Raw genomic sequence first — 20789 nt, forward strand, 5'->3', positions numbered from 1 at the left:
AACTTCGTTTTCTCTTTCGCTCTCGGCGTTACTTTTCTTCCAAACAGAATCGGAAATCCGCTCTACCATGGAATATTGTTCCCACATCTGGGGCGGTGCTCCCAAAACCTCTCTCAGGCTTCTAAATTCCATTCAGAAGAGGGCAGTTAGGTTAATTAATGACTCATCTCTAACAGAGTCTCTCCACTCGCTGTCTCATAGACGTACTGTTCTGCTGTATGCCTCTTCTACAGATACTTCCATGGGCACTGTTCTTCTGAATTGGCTTCTATAATTCCAGCTCTCTCTTTCAAAACAGTCCGAACACGTGCCGCCACCAGCCAACATCCATTTACTGTCCAACTTCGAACTCATAGAACCAACTTTTCATCTTCCTCGTTTATTCATTCAACTGCCATTTTTTTAGAACAACCTTCCTTCATACGCATTTCCTGAAAATTACAGTCTACAGAAGTTCGAGTCCAGTGTCAACAAAAATCTTCTTTCGTCTTCTCAATTCCGACCCAAGCACGGTTTTTTTTTTTTTTTTTTTTTTTTGGCAGTTGTTGGCGCATTGGCTTCTGTGGCCATAATGCACCTCCCAAGGTTTTTGCAGTACTTTAATCCAAGCCCGAGGCAGGATTCGAACCCGCGCCCTTTGGGTTACTCGGGAGGCACTTTACCCACCCGGCTAGCCCGGTCGGTGCCCAAGCACGGTACTAAGTACTATAATTTCTAATACCTCTCGTGTTTGGGTTCAAATTAAAAAAAAAAAAAGACATTTTACTCAGCAGCAGCCGTTGATGGCTGACATTCTCCACAGGTCCTACACTAATTTGGAGCTCTGTAGGTAGTTCTTTGACGCTAATACACGATCTTCCAGGATTAATGCCCCAGTTTTTGCTACAGTTGCTGGACGTCCTGGGATTTCATGGTCATGCAGTGAGGGTCTTTCACTTTTGAATTGTTTATTATAACAATGTGCAACAACAGCACTGTAACGTGGGCAGTCTTCTCTATAAACAGCGACTTCGTGGATTGGTTTGGGTATTTTCCCCTTGCAGAAAGACCGAATCACTTATCTGTATTCAACTTTATCCATTATGACACTTCGCTTCATTCAGCGCCAAAGAAAAAAAAAAATTGTCAAGTCGAAACCAAATTTGCGTGGTTGCTATAGAGGTTTCAAGGTATCAAAAAAAATGTTCATCTTTCTATCAAAACTACTTCCGGGTGAAAACAAATCCTTTTTGAACCCCTCTCGTATATAGTTTAATTGGTCATAGTAACACATCCCCCGTATTCATAGTGTGCTATGAATGGTCTGATTCAGTTTATTCGACATGACGAAAGATGGCAGCACTTTAATTCCAAAACTCAGAGAGTACTCATATATTGAAATTAATTAAAATAAATACAGCTGTGCAGGTGTCCTTGGCGTTGTGCAAGTTCGAGATACGTGTTTTAGCATATAACCACGCAAGCATATTCAAATAAAAGCATCTGAAACTGTAGAAATGTTTTAGAACTACACATTTGTATAGAATTGGTACAATATATTTAAGAGATTTACCTAATTATAATAGATAGAGTAAAATAGTTCAGCCTCCCCTTCCTGTTCTTGATTGCGAACTTAAAAGAACAGTGAAAACTAGGGGACAAAAGGATAGAAATACCCCACTTTCCTTTTTATATTTCTGTACAGAAAGCATTAAAAAAAGAACTCAAATCGTAAATATCATCAGGACATTCGTGGGCCATCAAGCATCATTTGGTGTAAAAAATAAAATAATTAATTATGGACATCCAACCTGAGGCTCAAGTGTCCAAACGCAAACTGTTATTGACTGGTTGACTGATAATTTAAAAATTCCTGTTAATGTTGCAAACGATTGATCCAAGCATTACTTGGGATAGATCCCATCTACCTGGGGTAGATGGGATCTATCCAGTTAAATTAAAGGAAGTAAGAAAACCCTTAGCCATAATTATGAGAGCCTCCTTGAACTCAGGAGAAGTCCCCACGCACTGGAGATATGCAAATGTATCTCCAATTCACAAAGGAGGATCAAAGGGTGACACGAGTAATTACAGACCTGTTAGTTTGACTTCGGTTCCAGAGAAAAGGGTCACTGCAGGATCATCTAGACAAGACAGCAGTAATAATTCAGACACAGCATGGGTCTGTTAACGGGAAGTCCTGTCTGACCAATTTGATTGAATACTGTGATTAGGGAGGTTGTTATATTAGGCTTTTAGGAGCATCGGCGACTAAGGCCATATTGCTGCGTGTATATTGGGAATAAATTGAGCGTTTTCTGAGGTCGACTTTCTATCTGCTGGATGAAAAACACGAGTTTCCGGGAGAAAAAACCATGCTACCCTCGCCTGAGACCGACTAACTCAGCCACATTGTGAAAAAGGCCGATAAAACTCCTCCCGTCATCGACGGAACGCTAACTCAGGTCTTTTCCACAGGGTGTGGGGAGGACTGCGATCCTAAAAACTGTGCTATCCACGAGGACCCATTAGGGAAGATATCCAACATTATTCAAGAAGGAATTATTTCTTTTATAGAATTATGGATTTTGAATTTCGGTACTCCCTGAACAGGAAATATATTTTGGAGTATCGTGGTATCAAAATGTCCGCTTATACTACACTATAAATTATTTTTTTAGAAATAAGAGAACACAGAAAATGTCACTTTCAAAGAAATATTTTGATATTCCTTGAAATCCATTGTATCTAAATATTGTGGAAAAATCAATCAAATAAAAGAATTTATGAAGTCGAAACCCCGAGCTAAAAGTTAATAATTTAGATGAAAAAAATCAGATATAAGATCGCCACCTAAGATGAAAAACTCAATTTTCCCGAAATAAAAATCATAAAACATAACCCACGAAACTCTGCCACAGTTTTTTCTTAAAACAGATTAAAATTTTTCTTAAATTTTTCTTAACAAAACAGATCTAGATTCAATGCTGTTTGCGCCACGTCTTCATCCCTTTGTCTAATAACAAAATTCTGTATTGTTCTAGAACTTACAGAAATTTAATAATTCATTTATTTGATATACATTTGATATTTGAAATATCTTATTTCTATTCATTCCTGTATCCTTTCACGTTTGGAGTCAGCATTAAAAAATAATAATAATTTAAATTTATTTAATATAGTCACCAATTTATAAAATAGTAATAAATAATTTAATAAATACGAGCGTAGATACCTTACCCCATAATAAGTTGGTGTATTTATTTTTGTCCAAAATTTTTTCCGGGGGTTTTATGGAATTTTTAGAATTGCTAAATCTGTCAGAAACATTTTGCTTATAAATACCCTATATATATCCTCTTCCCTCTCAGAATTTTCGAGAAAAATAACGTTTATATCTAGGATTACTCATTATGTTAAATTTTAAAACATATTTTGTGTAGAGCTAATACATTCTTCTTTTCAAAACGTGGAGACTTTTAAAAATCGCACTAATTGAATAAAATTTCATTAAATCATCCGATATATCATAGGAGAATAATCAATGTACCTGTTAATAATATGGGTTATTTCTGATGGTAATTATTTTCAGACTATAAGGTCTAGACGATCAAGAGAATATGGTTGTAGACTCATCGATTCATTTTCTTTAAATGATCAATAATTCACTTGATGGGCTGGAACGCAGTAGTAGAGAGAAAGAGCTTGACCTTAAAATCTTGGTATCGCAAGAGCCATACAAATCGCAAAAAAAGTGCACGAAAACTGGTTATAAGCGTTTTCATCACTTAAGGTTTTGAGTGACGTCTATGATTATTTGACCGTTGTAATAAATAGCACGAACAGAATCATTTGGACACATTACCAATCTCGTCGATCATTATGTGACAGTGGCTTCGCCGGGTATGTTCATTACTTTTTCATAACTGAGGCAAATCATTATGATCGCATTAAAAATAATGAAATGGCATGCTGACAAAGTTATAGAATTTTGAAATGCAACCTATTCACTGAACGTAATATTAAAACGCAGCTAAATAGCTTACATTTGTTTAAAATACATTAAGACTACTAAAATAACGTTTATAATAATTTTACCAAGCCTCAAACCGTAATAAAACGACATCCACGTTGAGAAAAAACCCCATAAAAGTTCCTCGCATTTTTAACGGAATTCAAACCCATCCCTTTTTCATCCGGTATGGGGAGGATGGTGATTACATCCTCTGTGCTACATACGAGGAATATATGCTTTACTAGCTCATAATGAACTAAGTTTCTCCAAAATTTACAGCTTAACGTTTCATCTATAGGATATGAAATAATTAATTTTGCCGAAAAAATAAACGACATTAGATTAAAAAAAGTTTAGTAATCAATCATTCATAATTAGGAGATTCATCTATTACTTCTTTTTGCTTTTGCATTGATATAATCAAGCCACATCGAACACACGTTGTGTGGCTTGAATACTACAGAACCTGTGACAGAAATGTTAGGGGTTTACGGAGATAAGTGTTTGAAGAAAACTTCAATTTTCAAATGGCACAGGAGCATTAAAGAGGGTCAAGAATCCGTGGCTGACGATTCGCGGACTGGACAGGCGAAGACGTTGACCATTCCGGAGCAAATTACAAAGGCCCAGGAGATTCTGGATTAAGACAGGAGAATAACACTCCTTCAGCTAAGTAGCAGAATGTCTATAAGGCTGTACACACACACGCGTGATTGTCATTGAGAAGCTTAAAAGTCGCGAATATGTTCTTGCTTCCAATCAGAAACTAAACCGAGTTAAAATTATAGAAATGCTAACACGGTTTGAGAGGTATGGTTAAAAATTCCTTAGTCGCATAGTGACTGGTAATGCTACATGGATCAGTCATTATGATCCAAAAACAAAATAACAATAGAGTAGGCGGAAGTATCATGATTCACAGTGTCCGAAAAAGCTGAAAGCCTACCTTTCTAACTACAGAAAGAATAGCGGTGGTGTTTTTTGAATAAAAATTATTCGCTCACATGGATGCTGTGGCACCCATACCGAGTCCAATAAAATAGCTTATAATAAAACGTTGCTCAGTCTTCAGATCTTCCATTGTGCAGCCTTCATGGGTTGCACAGCTGGTAGGAGCGCCGTCCTCCCCACACCGCGGAAAAGACTTGAGTTCGAGTCCCGTCGATGACGGGAGGAATTTTTATCGGCATTTTTCGCAACGTGGTTACGTTAGTCGGTCTCAAGCGAGAGTAGCATGGTTTTTTTCTCCCGGAAACTCGGATTTATCGTCCAGCAAACAGAAAATCGACCTCAAAACACACGTAATTTACAGACAATATATACGAAACAATATGACCTCAGTCGCCGATGTTCCTAAAACCCTACAATAACAACAACAACATCCATTATGCAACTCACAAAACAGGTCACCCTTATAGCACATAATTTAAAAACTATTTTGCAACCATCAAACAACGTGTCAGATCTCGCCAGTGTGTAAGCGCCATTACGATGGTGTTGACATTCCTCGAATTTAAATGACCAGCCTATGTACATGTTCGTATTGTAGTTGATTGGTTTTCAAAACATTGTACTTGCACTTCCGGAGGCACGTAAACATTTTTAATTAAATATGTGGTTTTATGAATAACAAAAATAAAAAAATGAATGAAAAATCGATGAGGTGCAGGGCGACTTCACTACAATTTTCGAAACTTGAATAGAGATACGGCTCTAGTGAGTTGATAACTACTCGTTCAGGAGAACGATGTGCCATCTAGGGATCGTGTAAAAAAGTTTAGTTTAATTCCATTAATATTGGTGTATATGAATAAGTTATTGTTATTATTGATTAAAAGTTGTTTCCTTTAGTACCTAAAAGAATAAATTTACAGTAATTATGTTTTTGTTTTAAATATATTACATACGGAATATAAATTATGGTTATTTTATCACTCCCTCTAACACAGCAGAAAAGTAAACAAATAAACGCTGTATCAAATTCAATCTAAAAGAAATGTGATCGCAACGTAGAAGTCAACTGAACTAAAAGACGCAAAGGAAGCGAAAAAAAAAAAAAAAAATGTGCGCCATAGATGGTGAACAATGGTTTTTAACCTTTCTTGGCTAAGTCCCAAATTTTGGGTGGACAGGCTAATTGGTGACCAATGTCCATAATTATATCGGCCTTACTTATGAGAAAATCATAAGGTAAAATGATTTATTTTTTTTCATTTGCCAGTACTTAAAAGTTCTAGCCCCATACAAAAATGCATAAACGGCCGATAGTAGTTAAGCCAAACAGAATATTCTGCGGTGCATCTCATTTATCTATTCAGAATATGTCGGTTACTGATATATCGAAATTTCATGCAAAGGTACTTTCTTTTTAGCATTTAACAGACTGAAAGGAAGAAAAAAAATACCTGTTTGGATAATATGCGTGACCAAGGGTACAAAGGAAAGTTACAACAGTCGTTGAAGACCCTTGCCGACTCAAAATAGTTTTGTTACCCAATTGGTTAACCATTTGTTTAAACATCTGTCAGCTTTCTGAGATCAAAATATCTAGACAGTAACTACATTTTGGCCAACTTTGACCCTTCGAAATATCAATTTAGTATTTAAGTTAAATCCTAACTAATTCAAAAATGCTATCTCACGAAACTGGAAAAAGGACAGCAACGTATTTGTTGCTTATCAATTGAGTATTAAAGTTAAATCTTAACTAGTTCAAGAATGCTGTCTCACGAAACTGGAAAATGGACAGCAATGTATTTTTTGCAGTCCACTACAATCCGAATAACTTAAAAAGAAAGAGCGATTGACGCAGCACCCAGAGTATTAAGCCATACGTTATGCGGGATAAAATCTCCATAAGGAACAAAAACAATAATAGATCACTAAGATTATCTATCCATCCATCCATCCTAAGTTTATCATTATCAGACAAAGAATGAAAGAGTAGTTTGATATTTTAAAAGGTAATAATCGAGAAAGGGATCATCACCAAACCCAATAATCTATGTCTGCCATCGGATCCAATTGAATCGTAATGCTTTTAATTTTTTCATCGAATTCAAATAGCAATTATGCCACCAATTTAAACTGTTACCCGTGTTTAGAATGATGCCTCTTTTGATGCTTTCGGCTTAAGAAAAAATATACTTATTTATTTATAAAAGTATTTTCATCAACGTGCATTATGAACCTAGAACCTAATCAAAAAGCTAAGTATCATTGCTAGTTCCGTGAGCCTCAGTAAAACTGCTCCTGGGACGATTTCCTCAAAAGAAATAAGTATTTTTGCTTTGTAATATACAACAAGCAGGTATTAATCCACTTTCACTATTATCGGATAATACTATTTCTAAAGAATTATCAAGTGCATTATAAGAGCGACTTAAATTCCAAAACATGCATGACTCCTTGGTGTTTTTTCATAAAGAAATAAATGAAGACTACAAATATTGCGACAAAAAGTTAACGAACACGTGAAGGGAACACCTGACTTACTGCCAAGAAAGTCCGATGCCATGGAGTCGCTCCCTCAACGAACGCTGTCTTGCCGGGGCCGACATCAAACCTCGTGGACCCGGAGTTGCGATGTTTTCCTTATCCTTCGAAGCTGAAGAAAAGAAGTCAGCCTCAAGTTCACAAGCACATTACATTTTGCGCCGATATCCAACGTTATTCGTACCAACTGACGAACCGCGAAGCCCTCACCTGTGCAGATCACCGCACACACCAGTACTCGCCCAAATATAACAATCTTTGAAGATGATAGACCTCTACGTTAGGACGCAGCGTCCCATAAGGCGATTGAATATATGCAAAAGTCCTTTAGCAGAAGCGCTTCTTTCCTTGACACATTGTAACCCAAGAATGACTACGTAAGAAAACTTCCGACCAAGCCACCCACTTCTCCGTTAACTCCCGACAATCGGTACGAAGAAGTCACCCGCTAACGTAGGTGCCGAATGCGAAGCCAGTCTACCATCACACAGCCTACTTGCTGTTTGCACCGCCATCTTTTGTAACGATCCAAAACTGCAACATAAGTATCTGTGTTGAATGGTAACACTAGCGTCACCTTGTAGCGAAGCTGGGAAGTAAACCATGAATACAACAGCAGATGGATGCAAAGTCAATCAACTTCATCGATTTCGAACAAAAGATAAGCTTGCCTTCCAAACTTAGTGTGAGCACTATGTTATTATTCCAACAAATAAACTGGCTGAATACGTGAAGTGAAATAGTAGGAATCAATGAGAAATTTCCAATTGATTTTGTTGCTGCCAGATGAAATTTTCTGAGTATGTCGGCTGCTATTAAATGTATGTTTATAATTCGGTTTATACTGAATTATTTTCATTAATATTCAATCCATATACGTAATTAGTTAACTTTACCTTCCGATTAATCACACATAAACTTTAATGCATTATGCCGTTAATACATCGGTAAAAATTCTAATAATATATTCTGCTTCAAAATTTAATTATAAATTTATAATTACAATTAAAATTATAGTTATAATAATAACTATAATGAATTATTTCAAGAGTGCAGTCCTTTAAAAATTATACAGCCCCAGTTATCAATATATAGTACATATATAGTATATAATAATATCCCATGATGCACCTGGTCTCAAAAAAATATGCTGCTGGCCTTCACTGTAATCCAAATTTATTGTGGTTATCATTGCTCATAATTCTTAAATAACGAAGCTACCGTAAAGGAGTGATGTAAGTAAATATGTTTTTTCCTTTTTATTTAATGGATTTTTAGAAAAAAAATAGTTGTAGCAGATTATAAAAATTCATATAAAATAACACTGGCAGTTTCAATATGTAAGCTTTGGACATATCGCGAGCAGACGAAGTAACAAATAAAAAAAAAAAGGGACGTCGAATGCAAATAAGAGTAAAAATAAAAAATATATCATAATTATTATAATTATCATAATGATTAATTGTAACATCATAATAATTATATCATAATTAAATATCATAACATAATTCTTAAGTAATGAAGCTACCGTACTTAAGCAACGAGTGATGTAATTTTTTTTTATCTTTTTATTTGTTATTTAATTTACTATTTAATGGAATTTAAAAAAAATGGTTGTAGCAGATTATAAAAATTTATACAAATAACATTGGTAGTTTCAATATGTAAGCTTTGGACATATCGCGAGCAGACGTAACAAAAAAAAAATTAGCTATATGGTGCAAGGAAGCCTGAAGCTTATGCTGCACCAGCCAAAAAATCTGAATTACCCTGAGAGGGAGAGAGAGAAAACAAGAGTCAGAAATAGAAGGGAATCACCAAGAGAGAAGAATGATGATATCCAGCTCAGGACCCTATACTCACCAGATGTGAGCCCCAATTATATTATAATAATTATAATGATTAAAAATAATATTATAGATGATAAGTATAGTGTGGCTTATGATAATCATAATAATAATTAATTATATATATAGCGAGCGTTATTATATATATATTATAATATAATAACGTATATGTTATTATATTATAATAATTATTATTATTAGCCATATGGTGCAAGAAGCCTGAGGCTTTTGCTGCACCAGCCAAAAAAAATTTCCGAATTACCCTGAGTCATAATCAGTCATAATATTATAATAATCATAATTAAATATCATAACATAATTCTTAAGTAATAAGTAACAAGTGATGTAAGTAATTTTTTTTCTCATTTTATTTGTTATTTAATTTACTAATTTAAAGGAATTTTTTTTTTTAATGGTTGTAGCAGATTATAAAAATTCATACAAACAAGTAATATAAAAAAAAATTTTAAAGTCAATTCCTACTTAGGTCAACAAAGAAAAATTTTATTTTAGTTACTTTTTATTAAATAATTACAATTAATATAAATATGTATATACATATGACAGAATCACAATATTAAGTGGCAAAATAGAAAGCGAATTTCCTTGCAATTTTCCATTTTCCTTTCTATATATGGTGTTGGACTATTATTTTTATTCACATGTTTCATTTTCCATTTTGTTCCCTCCTTGACTCAGACTAGAACCCAGAATGAAAAAAGAATCTGAAAAAGAAATTTTTTTCCAGCGATCTACACGCTTCGCCACTGACGGTATTTATTTCTAAATTTATATCCTGATAAATATCTTATATAAGAGAAATTTTTTCTCCCATATAAAACTAAAATTAATTAATTAAATTTAATTAATGAATTAATATTTGAAAAAACTGTATTAACATCAAGTGTCATCCACTACAAGTTTAAAAAAAATGTATTTGAACTTGAGTGGATGAATAAAAAGTATTTTATTAACGATTGAAAATTTGAACAAGATATATAAATATATATAGGGAGAGTGTGAACTAATAGTAGGAATTGAATAACATTGGCAGTTTAAATATGTAAACTTTGGACAGGACATATCGTGAGCAGACGAAGTAACAAAAAAAAAAAAAAGCGACGTTAAATGCAAAAATAAAAAAAATATATCATAATTATAATTATAATGATTAGTCATATCATAATAATAATAATAATTATTATTATTAGCCATATGGTGAAAGGAAGCCGAGGCTTTTGCTGCACCAGCCAAAAAAAAAAAAAAAAATTCTGAATTACCCTGAGAGAGAGAGAGAGAGAAAAGACGAATCAGAAGTAGAAGGGAATCACCAAAAAAGAGAAGAGTGGTGATATCCAGCCCAGAACCCTGGATGTGCCAAGCCCATACTCACCAAATGTGAGCCCCTGGGGTGTATCATAATAATTATATCATAACATAATTCTTAAGTAGCCTGTGCGGACATTGCTCCTTAAAGCTCTTCAAACAGAGAAGTTTTTCCTGATTTATTTTCTGCTTTATTAGTTTAAATTGTCATATTACCTTATTTTCTAGAGTAGCTTTATATTCCTAGTTACGATACTTAGTTTAAAGTTTAACTTAGACAGAGATTTTGTAGATATTACTTAGTATCGGTAACGGTATCAAATCGACGTGTCACAAACCAAATTTTTTTTTTTTTTTTTTTAACCAAATTTAGTCGATTTATTGACCAACTGTTATATCAAATTATCTTCTATAAGTAGATTATAGACCTAGTCAGGAGCCTTAGTTTATTCTAAATTGAGATAGCGAGATTTGGAAGCTAATCAATACTTACGAGTCCGTAGAAATACCGTTCGTGAATTCCCGCCATTTTTACACGATAGCATAAGCTTAGTGTCGTATAGTGCATAATATAATATTGCCAATTAATCAGTAAATCTATTAATCTTGATAAACTTTATTGTCAATTAAATTGTACTTTTAACTCTATATATATATATATATATATATATATATATATATATGTAACGACTTAATCTAACAAATAATTAATACATAACTATAGTGGTACACGTGATACGGAAGTTGTATAAAGGGAACTCGTAGAAAACACTAGATACCGAAAAAAATATATATATAACATAACTGTTTTGGGATATAACTTAAGGATTTAATTTTTGTTTTGAATTTTATTGAATTAAATCGGAATCATGACTCTGACCAGAGCAGCAAAGCAAAAGGCTCAAGCTAATGGGAGTGCTGTGCTTCAGGGGAGAACTGAGGGGGGCAGTTGCCCTCTGAATCACAGTCTATTAAAATGCACTGTTTGCTTGATGTTTGCGGAGCAGTCGGGTACGGGACATGATACTGCCAAGGGGGATGTCTTTGTGTGTGCACGATGTAAGGAGTGCAAGGAAATCAGGCGACAACTCAGCGTTGTTATGGACCTTTATGAGAGCTTGAAGGACAGGGTGGATGCCCTCGAAGGAAATAAATTGAGGGGCCCATCAAGCTCTCAGCTGCCCACATCAACGCCAGAGCTTGCACTTGGTCATCAGGCAACACAGAAGCAGCCCCCTAGGCAGAATGCGCTGGTCCCACAGGAACTAGTAGTTGTTGGTGACTCTATTGTCAGGGAAACGGGGAACATCCTTTGTAAAAAGGATAGGTGGAATAGGACCAGGGTATGTCTGCCAGGGGCAAAGGTTGATGACGTTGTAGAACGGATATCATCTTTTAAGGGCACAAAAGGTGATATAGTTGTACACGTTGGCACTAATGATATTAAGAGTAGGAGACCAGCGGAATTACTTAGCAAGTACAGGTCACTGTTGAAAAAAAGCCGTGAATTAGGGTTGAACTTGAAAGTGTCTGCAATTCTGCCCAGACACGATAGGAGGGAGTATATGATGAGAGCCTTGTCGATCAATTCGGCCCTGGAGGGATTGTGCAAGGCTCAAGGGGTAGAATTTTTTTCAGCCTGGACTGTACTTGTTAACAGGAGAGATTGCTTCTACAGGGATGGGATACACTTAAATAGAAAGGGTGCAAGAATTTTTGCTGATGCTGTCGAGGCAGTGTTAGGTGGGTCGGAAAACTGCTAGTTGGGGGGGATACAAGGACTAATAGATTAACAGTAGCCAGTGGCAGAGGTGGAAGTGATTCTTGCACTGCTTCTATTGAAATGAGCAGAAGTCTGAAAAACAGGATGCAGGATATTTCAGAGACTGCTGGCAGTCATTGCGGTACAAGTAAACACATGGGTTGTGTTAGGGTAGCTAAGAATAGAAACAGGTGCATGTATACCTGCGTGTATACCAATGCTAGGAGTTTGGTAAATAAATTTGATGAATTTGAGGTATTGCTCAAAACATCAAAGGCAGATATTGTTGGGATATCAGAGACGTGGTGTCACACAGATATAAGTAATGCGGAACTGGAATTTGGGGAATATAATGTGTATAGAAAGGATAGACAGGACAGGAGGGGAGGAGGGGTTATGCTATTAATTAAGAAACACATAAAGTCCAAGGAAGTGAAGCCAGTCGACATCGATGGACAGGGCAGCGTCGAGTCAGTTTGGTGTGACATAAGCATAGGTAAATCAAAATTGAGAGTAGGAGTGTGCTATAGGCCTAATGACTCTGATGAGTATAATAAGATATTGTACAGGGAAATAGAGTGGGCCAGTAAATCAGAGAGTCTTATAATGGGGGACTTTAATTTCCCAGATATTGACTGGAATTTGTGGGTTGGTCACTCGCACACTAGCAAGGCTTTTGTGGATTTATTGGATGATTGTTTTCTACATCAGCATGTTCGTGAGGCAACGAGAGGGAGCAATACTCTTGATCTGATTATCAGTAGTGATTCCTCATGCATTAAGAACCTGCAGATAAATGAACCACTAGGTGGCAGTGATCACAGTGTGTTGAAGTGGGATTTACTCAAGGAGGTAACTACCATCAGAGGTAAAGGGAAGGGTTTTTGTTTTCGTAAAGGCGACTATGATGGTCTGAGACAGTATTTAAATTCTATACAGTGGGACCAACTGATGATGTTACCAACAGCAAACTCAAAATGGGAAGCATTCAAGGAACTAATCTTGGAGGCTACCAGGCTTTACATACCAACTAAGAAATATTGTTCAAGGTTTAGGCCTAAATGGTTGTCAGATGAACTAATGAGACATGTGGCAGAGAAGAAAAATGCATGGGATACATACAAATTAATGGGTGACATGGAAGCCTATGATAGATATAAGTTGGTCTGTAACCAAGTCACAAAGGAGATTAGGCAGGCAAAGGCAGACTATGAAAAATCCTTGGCAAAGGATGCAAAGAAAAACAGAAAAGAGTTCTTTACATACTTGAACTCGAAAAGGAAAGGGATGAATCAGATTGGTCCACTGGATATTGATGGTTCAACAGTTGAGGATCCTGCTCAGGTGGCTAACAATCTAAACGAGTATTTTGCATCTACATTCACGCATGAGGAGTTATTCAGGAAGGAGAATGATGTAGGTAAAGTAAACATTGGCAGTGAGCTGGATGATTTTGTAATAACTGAGAGGAAAGTGGAGGAGAGATTGTTGGGGATAAACATAAAAAAGGCACCTGGGGTGGATGGGATCTATCCAGTTATATTAAAGGAGGCAGCAAAGGAAGTAAGCAAACCCTTAGCCATAATTATGAGAGCTTCCTTGGACTCAGGGGAGGTACCTATGGACTGGAGATGTGCAAATGTGACCCCAATTCACAAAGGAGGTTCAAAGGCTGACACAAGTAATTATAGACCTGTTAGTTTAACTTCTGTTCCAGGTAAATTAATGGAGGCACTGGTTAAAGAAGCACTGCAGGATCATCTAGACAAGAATTCAGTTATAGCTCAGACGCAGCATGGTTTTGTTAAGGGCAGGTCTTGCCTGACCAATTTGATTGGATACTATGATGTAGTCACAAAAGAACTGGATGCAGGGAATAACTTTGATATTATATATTTGGATCTTAGAAAGGCTTTTGATACTGTTGCACATGGAAGACTGCTGCACAAATTGGAGCAGTGTGGCATTGGAGGCAAATTGCTGCTATGGATAAGGGGATGGTTGAGTGGCAGAAGACAGAGAGTGGTAATCAATGGACACTGCTCAACGTGGACTAATGTTATTAGTGGAGTTCCTCAAGGTTCAGTGTTGGGTCCGTTGTTGTTTTCGGTGTTTATGAATGATATTGATGATGGGATATCAAGTTTAATGTCCAAGTTTGCAGATGATACAAAGGTTGGCAGGGTCGTTAAGGGCAATACTGACGCTATGCTGCTGCAACAGGATCTGGACAGGTTGAACAGATGGGCTGAGAGGTGGCAAATGAGGTTTAACATCAACAAATGTAAAGTGCTGCATATGGGAAACAGTAACCCCAGAGCAACGTATCAACTCTGCGGTACTACACTGACAGTGGTGGAGAATGAAAAGGACCTGGGGGTAATTGTGCAGGCAGATATGAAGTTCTCTGAGCAGTGCAGACGAGCTGCAAGAGTAGCTCATGGTGTCTTGTCAATGATATACAGGAATTTTTCTAGCAGGGATAAGGAGGTGATTATTCCCTTGTATAAGGCAATGGTAAGGCCACATCTTGAGTACTGTATACAGGTCTGGAGGCCTCATTTCAAGAAGGATGTAGAGCTGCTGGAACGGGTACAGAGAAGGGCAACAAGATTAGTAAATGGAACAAAGGGTTGCTCTTACGAAGAAAGGCTTAAGTTTTGCAAATTACAGAGTCTGGAGACTAGGCACCGGCGAGGTGATCTGATAGAGGTGTATAAGGCTTTGAATGGTTTGAGCATGCTCAATGCCAATGGGATTGTTCATCTTTCTCAGAATAATCACCTCAGAGGGCATAAATTCAAATTGAGGAAGGACGGATGTCGGATAGATGTGCGGAAATTTGCCTTTGGCCAGCGGGTGGTTGGTTGGTGGAACCGACTTCCATCACTGGTTGTTGAAGTTGATAGCCTAAACAAATTTAAAGCTCAACTGGACAGGTATTTCGAACGAACGGAGGGGTGAAATGGGAGTGGGTTTTTTTTTTTTTTTTTTGTTTTTTTTTGGCTGATGCTGAATAAGCTTGCTTTCTTGCATCATATGCCTCTGCTAATGCTAATGCTAATGCTAAGTAATGAAGCTACCGTACTTAAGTAACGAGTGATGTAAGTAAATTTTTTTTCTATTTTTATTTGTTATTTAATTTGCTATTTAATGGATTTTTTTAATGGTTGTAGCAGATTATAAAAATTCATACAAATAACGTGGGCAGTTTCAAAATGTAAGCATTGGACATAGCGTGAGCAGACGAAGTAGCAAAAAGAAAAAGCGACGTTGAATGCAAATAAGAGTAAAAATTTAAAAAATAAGAAAAAGTGCTCATAATTCTTATGTAATGAAGCTACCGTACTTAAATAACGGAATAATGTAAGCAAATATATTTTTTAATTTATTATTTAATGGATTTAAAAAAAATAGTTACAGCAGTTTATAAAAATTCATATCTAATAACACTGGCAGTTTCAATATGTAAGCTTTGCACATATCGCGAGCAGACGAAGTAACAAAAAAAAGAAAAAAAGAAAAAAAAGGAAAGTTGAATGCGAGTAAAAAAAAAAATAATAAGAAGAAAGTAACCGGTAGCAACGAATAGAACACGGTGTCTGATACTGCTTTATGCATAGACCTGTATCTGGCACCCCTATTAGAATAGAAAAACATGAGCCTTCACTTCCATGTGAAAGCATTTATTCGGTGGTATTTGGTACACAATAGTGTCTGATAGTGGAGCAAGGACTGCACGCGACACGCAAAGGGAATAATCTAATTGATTTTTTCTTTCGTTCATTGTGATGTTTTATATGTTCATAAGTTACATTCTTCTCTACAGTGAAACGAGATTTTTTTTATTTATTTTTAGGAAGCGAATTTTATAATGGTTCATTATTTTATTTGCATTATTGTTATCGTATCGATTTGTCTATGTTGTTAGCCTGGAGCGAAAAGAACAGATGTCGTGAGGTAAAATAATTCCTTCATTCAAAAATATAATTCCGTTGTTAGTAAAATAAAGCAACCTTTTTGGTAATAATGTTTTTGTAAAAGAAAAAAAAAGAAACTACTTCGATTTGTTTTTCTGGCAGTTATGAACCATGCAATATATAAGAATCTTATTCCTCATTAATTCCAATAGGTTACGCTAAAGCACTTCGCGCGTTTTTTTTAATTATTTATGGATACTTATTTTATTTTTATCTTATGCAGAGCGGTTTTTTTTTTTTTTTTTTCAGTGTTAAAATTATATTTGCATTGCAAAAATTTCTTCCACTACATTTTTTGGCAAAAGGAAGGTACTGATATTTATTTCTCATATGCGAAACGTATTAGAAATGACTTTCCAAGTTGACAGTTAAGCTATAAGTTATTATTTTAGGTAACTTTTAACTTAACTATTTTTTTTTATCCAAGTTACGTAATAAGGTAGAAAAAATTGTAAAAGTAAAGGATTCACGTTATGTGATTTCTAACTGACTCTTATACACTTCTCGACAAAATTAACAGAACACGTGGTGGAACTTATGCATCTTGGTATGGTGTGTACCAGAGAATAACGATGAATAACATTCTCGATATAAGGGTGTCTATAAGATTTTGTGGCAACAAGAACGCACTCGGAATAATATCAAGTTCTTCACAGGTACACGTGGATGTACCTGTGGAAAACCTGAAACCTGGCAGGATATTATGCACGACTGTGAATGCTACGAAGAACACAGAAGTAGACTTATAACTGAGATCCAATACTTGCCAAAATATCAAGAGCACCATCTCCTGGATTCAGAAGATGCATACAAAGCCCTCAGACAATTTTCACTTGACGTCTTCAACAGAAGACGAACAGAAATAGCCATCCCCAACGAATAGATAAGCACAATAAATAAAATCAAACTGATATGAACGTCAACACGAAGGAAATTACAGCAAAATACTAAGGACAAATGCACAAAGGGCAGACCCTTACGGCGTAACATGCACCAGAATAAATGGAGCACCAACACATGGTATTACTGAAACAGCATCGACCTCGGAACCAACGGGAGTGGCACCAGCCAGGTTGTGGTCACTCCCAGGATAAACCCACACCAGATAGGACCCACACACCTAGAAGAGGACTAGGCACCACCAACGAGTGAGCATCGGACTGCACTTGCTGGCGGGCACTGCAAATTGCCGCTATGGCGAACTGGGCGGGACTCCCTTTCCCGGCCCACTTTCTTTCCCCATCCCTGGCGGGGGAGACGGGCTGTCCGTCCCCTCCCCGCCACCCCTTCTTTTCCGTCTGGTGAGGCACGGGCATGCCCCACTGATATACCTGGGGTAATCTTCACTATTGTCCACATATTTCTGTCTTTTCCCTCCAGCCTTCCTCCCCATGCATCCTATATCGCCAACGAAAAGCGAATGTCCCACACAATGAAAAATTTTAAATGCCAAACTCAACCCACTTGGAACCGCTTTCAACCTAACTAGATTCTAGTGTTTATCCCCCCCCCCTTTTATATATAGGTCCTAGCCACTGAAATTTCAGGAAATTAGGCGGCAGGACCTGCCAGAATACTTATTTAAATATACCGGTGTACCTGGTCTGCCTCCACGGGGCCAAGTGTGGGCAACCATTGGGCCTCAGCAGCGGCAAAATGGCCAGATGAACAACAGAACATAAGACTACACATATCCATTATCCATACACTTTTAAATCTCTGGCCTCGACAGGGTACTGTCCTACACCTACAATGAAAGCAACGAGAGATGGGGTATCCCCTGGTGCCGTTAGACACTAAATACACTTCACACTTTTTCTTCCACCAGTGCACCTTAGCTCACCAAGTAACCGAGGAATTAGCTATCGGCTTGTAACGCGGCGCCCAAAAGGCGGCCCACACATGTTCAATCGGATTTATGTCTGAGATCGTGCCGGACACGGTACGTGTCCAGCACGAACATCGCGAAACATGATTTTTTAGACTTTTTCAATAATAAAACATCGATTCTAAATGCTGTACAGGTGACATGGTGTCACGCCACACAACTTTATTATTAGTGATGGAACTGTTCCGGCTGTGCAAATGATCTTAGTGGCAGAGCTGAACCCCAACCAATGGACAACTATAAAATCTTCAGGAGTAGTATTGAATTCGATCTTGTGAATTTTAACTTCCGGCAACATGTTGTGTAATGGAAAAGTTGATTACAAGGGTGGAGAGGTTGGCCATATCCAAAAAGGATTTGAATAGCAATTGAACACTTTTTTTTTTTGATTATGGGAATAATATCAGAGCTTTTCTTTCTATTTATTTTTATTTATTATTATTATATATATATATATATATACAGGGTATCTCAAAAATATTGGTACAAACGTTTAGGGGAGGTAGGTAACATCTAAAGGAATGTGAATCGCATAGGAACCCATAACTGGAAACGTCACCGTAAGTCGGTAGACGGCGGGGTTGTCGCCGCACGAAGAGCATGAATCGTTATACGAACTGTGAGCTGGCAGACATGCACCTAGTGTATGGATTAGCAGAGGGCAACGGACGAGCCACTCAACGAATTTATGGAGAACGCTTCCCAGACAGACATGTACCGGATCACCGTTTGTTTGCACGTGTGCAATAAAATTTGTGCGATTATGGGTCATTTAGAGGTAACAGGAGTAGTGCGGGCAGACCACGTTCGACGCGAACTCCCGCCATGGAAGAAAGTGTGTGGAATGCCGTCCAGAATAATCCTACTACCAGCACACGTGCCGTTGCCTCTGCCTTAGGAGTGTCTCGTTGCAGTGTACAGCGTGTTTGGCACGACGATTCCTTACACCCCTTTCATCTCCAAAGGGTTCAGTTACTGCTCCCCCAAGATCATCCTGCACATATGGCTTTTGCGGAGTGGTTTCTCCAAAAAAGTGTTCAAGACTTGAATTTTCTAGCCTATGTTTTGTTCGCGAATGAGGCTTATTTCACTCGGGAAGGCTTATTCAATCAGCACAATGCTCATGTGTGGACTCACGACAACCCACACGGTGTGCGCCCCCATGCGGCACAACATCGCTTCGCAATAAATGTGTGGGCAGGTATGGTCGGTGACTGCTTAGTCGGCCCATACCTGTTACCATCCCGTATGAACTCTGTTAGATATCGGATCTTTCTTGAACAACTTATACCAAGGTTACTTAACGATGTTCCAGCAAATGTGAGACGCAACATTTGGTTTCAACATGACGGGGCGCCTGTCCATTATGGAAGGTGTGTTCGTGACCATTTGAACAGGCGTTTTGGGCGTCGATGGATTGGCCGTGGTGGACCCGATGCCTGGCCGCTCACCTGATTTATCGAGCCTCGATTTCTTTCTGTAGGGGGCCCTCAAATCTATCGTGTATGAATCGTCTGTGGAGACGGAAATGGATCTCGTTGGGAGACTCATCTGCGCTGCTGCTACTGTCAAAGAAACTCCAGGTGTGTTCGACCGTGTCCGCCAATCCATAATAAAGTTGGTAATTCATATCCTTGGAGTCTTGTGTATAAAATCTCTCGAAATAAGTTGCTTTGTGGAGACATCGGATTGGTTTTCTACTGTGGAAACGGTTGTTTGGAGGTTATTTCCTCAAGGTGATTCACCTGAGCAAGCGGAGATACGTCGGATTAATTCTGAGTTTACAGGAACAGGTGCATCTGATGCTGAACTCTTTACTTTGGTAGAGTTTGGTGCAGCTGTATCTAAATGGAACGTTAAAAAATGTCCGGGTTTGGATCTAATTGAAAATCAAGTAATCATTAAGTTTTATGATTATTTTCCTCAAATTTTGTTAAATTTATTTAATAAATGTTTCATTGAGGGTATATTTCTAAGACCATCGAATCTGGCACTGTTAAAGATATTGTATAAGCCTGATAAGTACAACACTGATCCCAGAGCATACAGGCCAATTTCTCTCTTAGCAAACATGGGTAAGGTTTATGAACGGTTATTTGATACTTGCTCCCAGAATTTTAGGGATGTTGGAGGATGAACATGTGTGTTCAGCTGACCAGCATGGATTTAAGAAGTGGCTCTCTACAGAGGACGCGATAACATCTCTTTTAAATTACATCAAGAATTCTTCTGATAAATGTATTCTTATGGTCTTTATAGACTTTGAAGGAGCATTTGATTCGGTATGGTGGGAAAGTGCTCTTATATCTTTTGCGCTTGCACACTGTAATAGTTATATATTTAATACTATCAGGTCTTATTTTCAGGACAGATTTATTAAGGCGCGTGCATGTCATCTGTCATATAGTGCCGGTGTCTCGAAAGGTTGTCCTCAGGGCTCGGTTCTGGGACCTCTCCTTTGGAATGCAATCTTGGATCATTGGCTTGTTAAGGAAGA

At 37.4% G+C, this 20789-nt stretch overlaps 1 protein-coding gene across 1 annotated transcript in view; it reads right to left on the minus strand.

The window, feature by feature from the left end:
• LOC150077833 (oxidation resistance protein 1A-like) overlaps positions 1 to 7994 on the minus strand; it is a 374929-nt gene extending 366935 nt beyond the window's left edge. The window contains exon 1 of the mRNA XM_090384258.1: positions 7490 to 7994. Within this exon, the coding sequence (XP_090240384.1) occupies positions 7490 to 7554 (65 nt within the window). The 5' untranslated portion in view covers positions 7555 to 7994. The remainder of the gene's footprint in view (positions 1 to 7489) is intronic.
• Positions 7995 to 20789: the final 12795 nt, after the last annotated feature.

The sequence above is a fragment of the Mastigoproctus giganteus genome, chromosome 11 (assembly GCF_048544385.1).
Source record: "Mastigoproctus giganteus isolate SK-2022 chromosome 11, ASM4854438v1, whole genome shotgun sequence".
NCBI lineage: Eukaryota > Metazoa > Arthropoda > Arachnida > Uropygi > Thelyphonidae > Mastigoproctus > Mastigoproctus giganteus.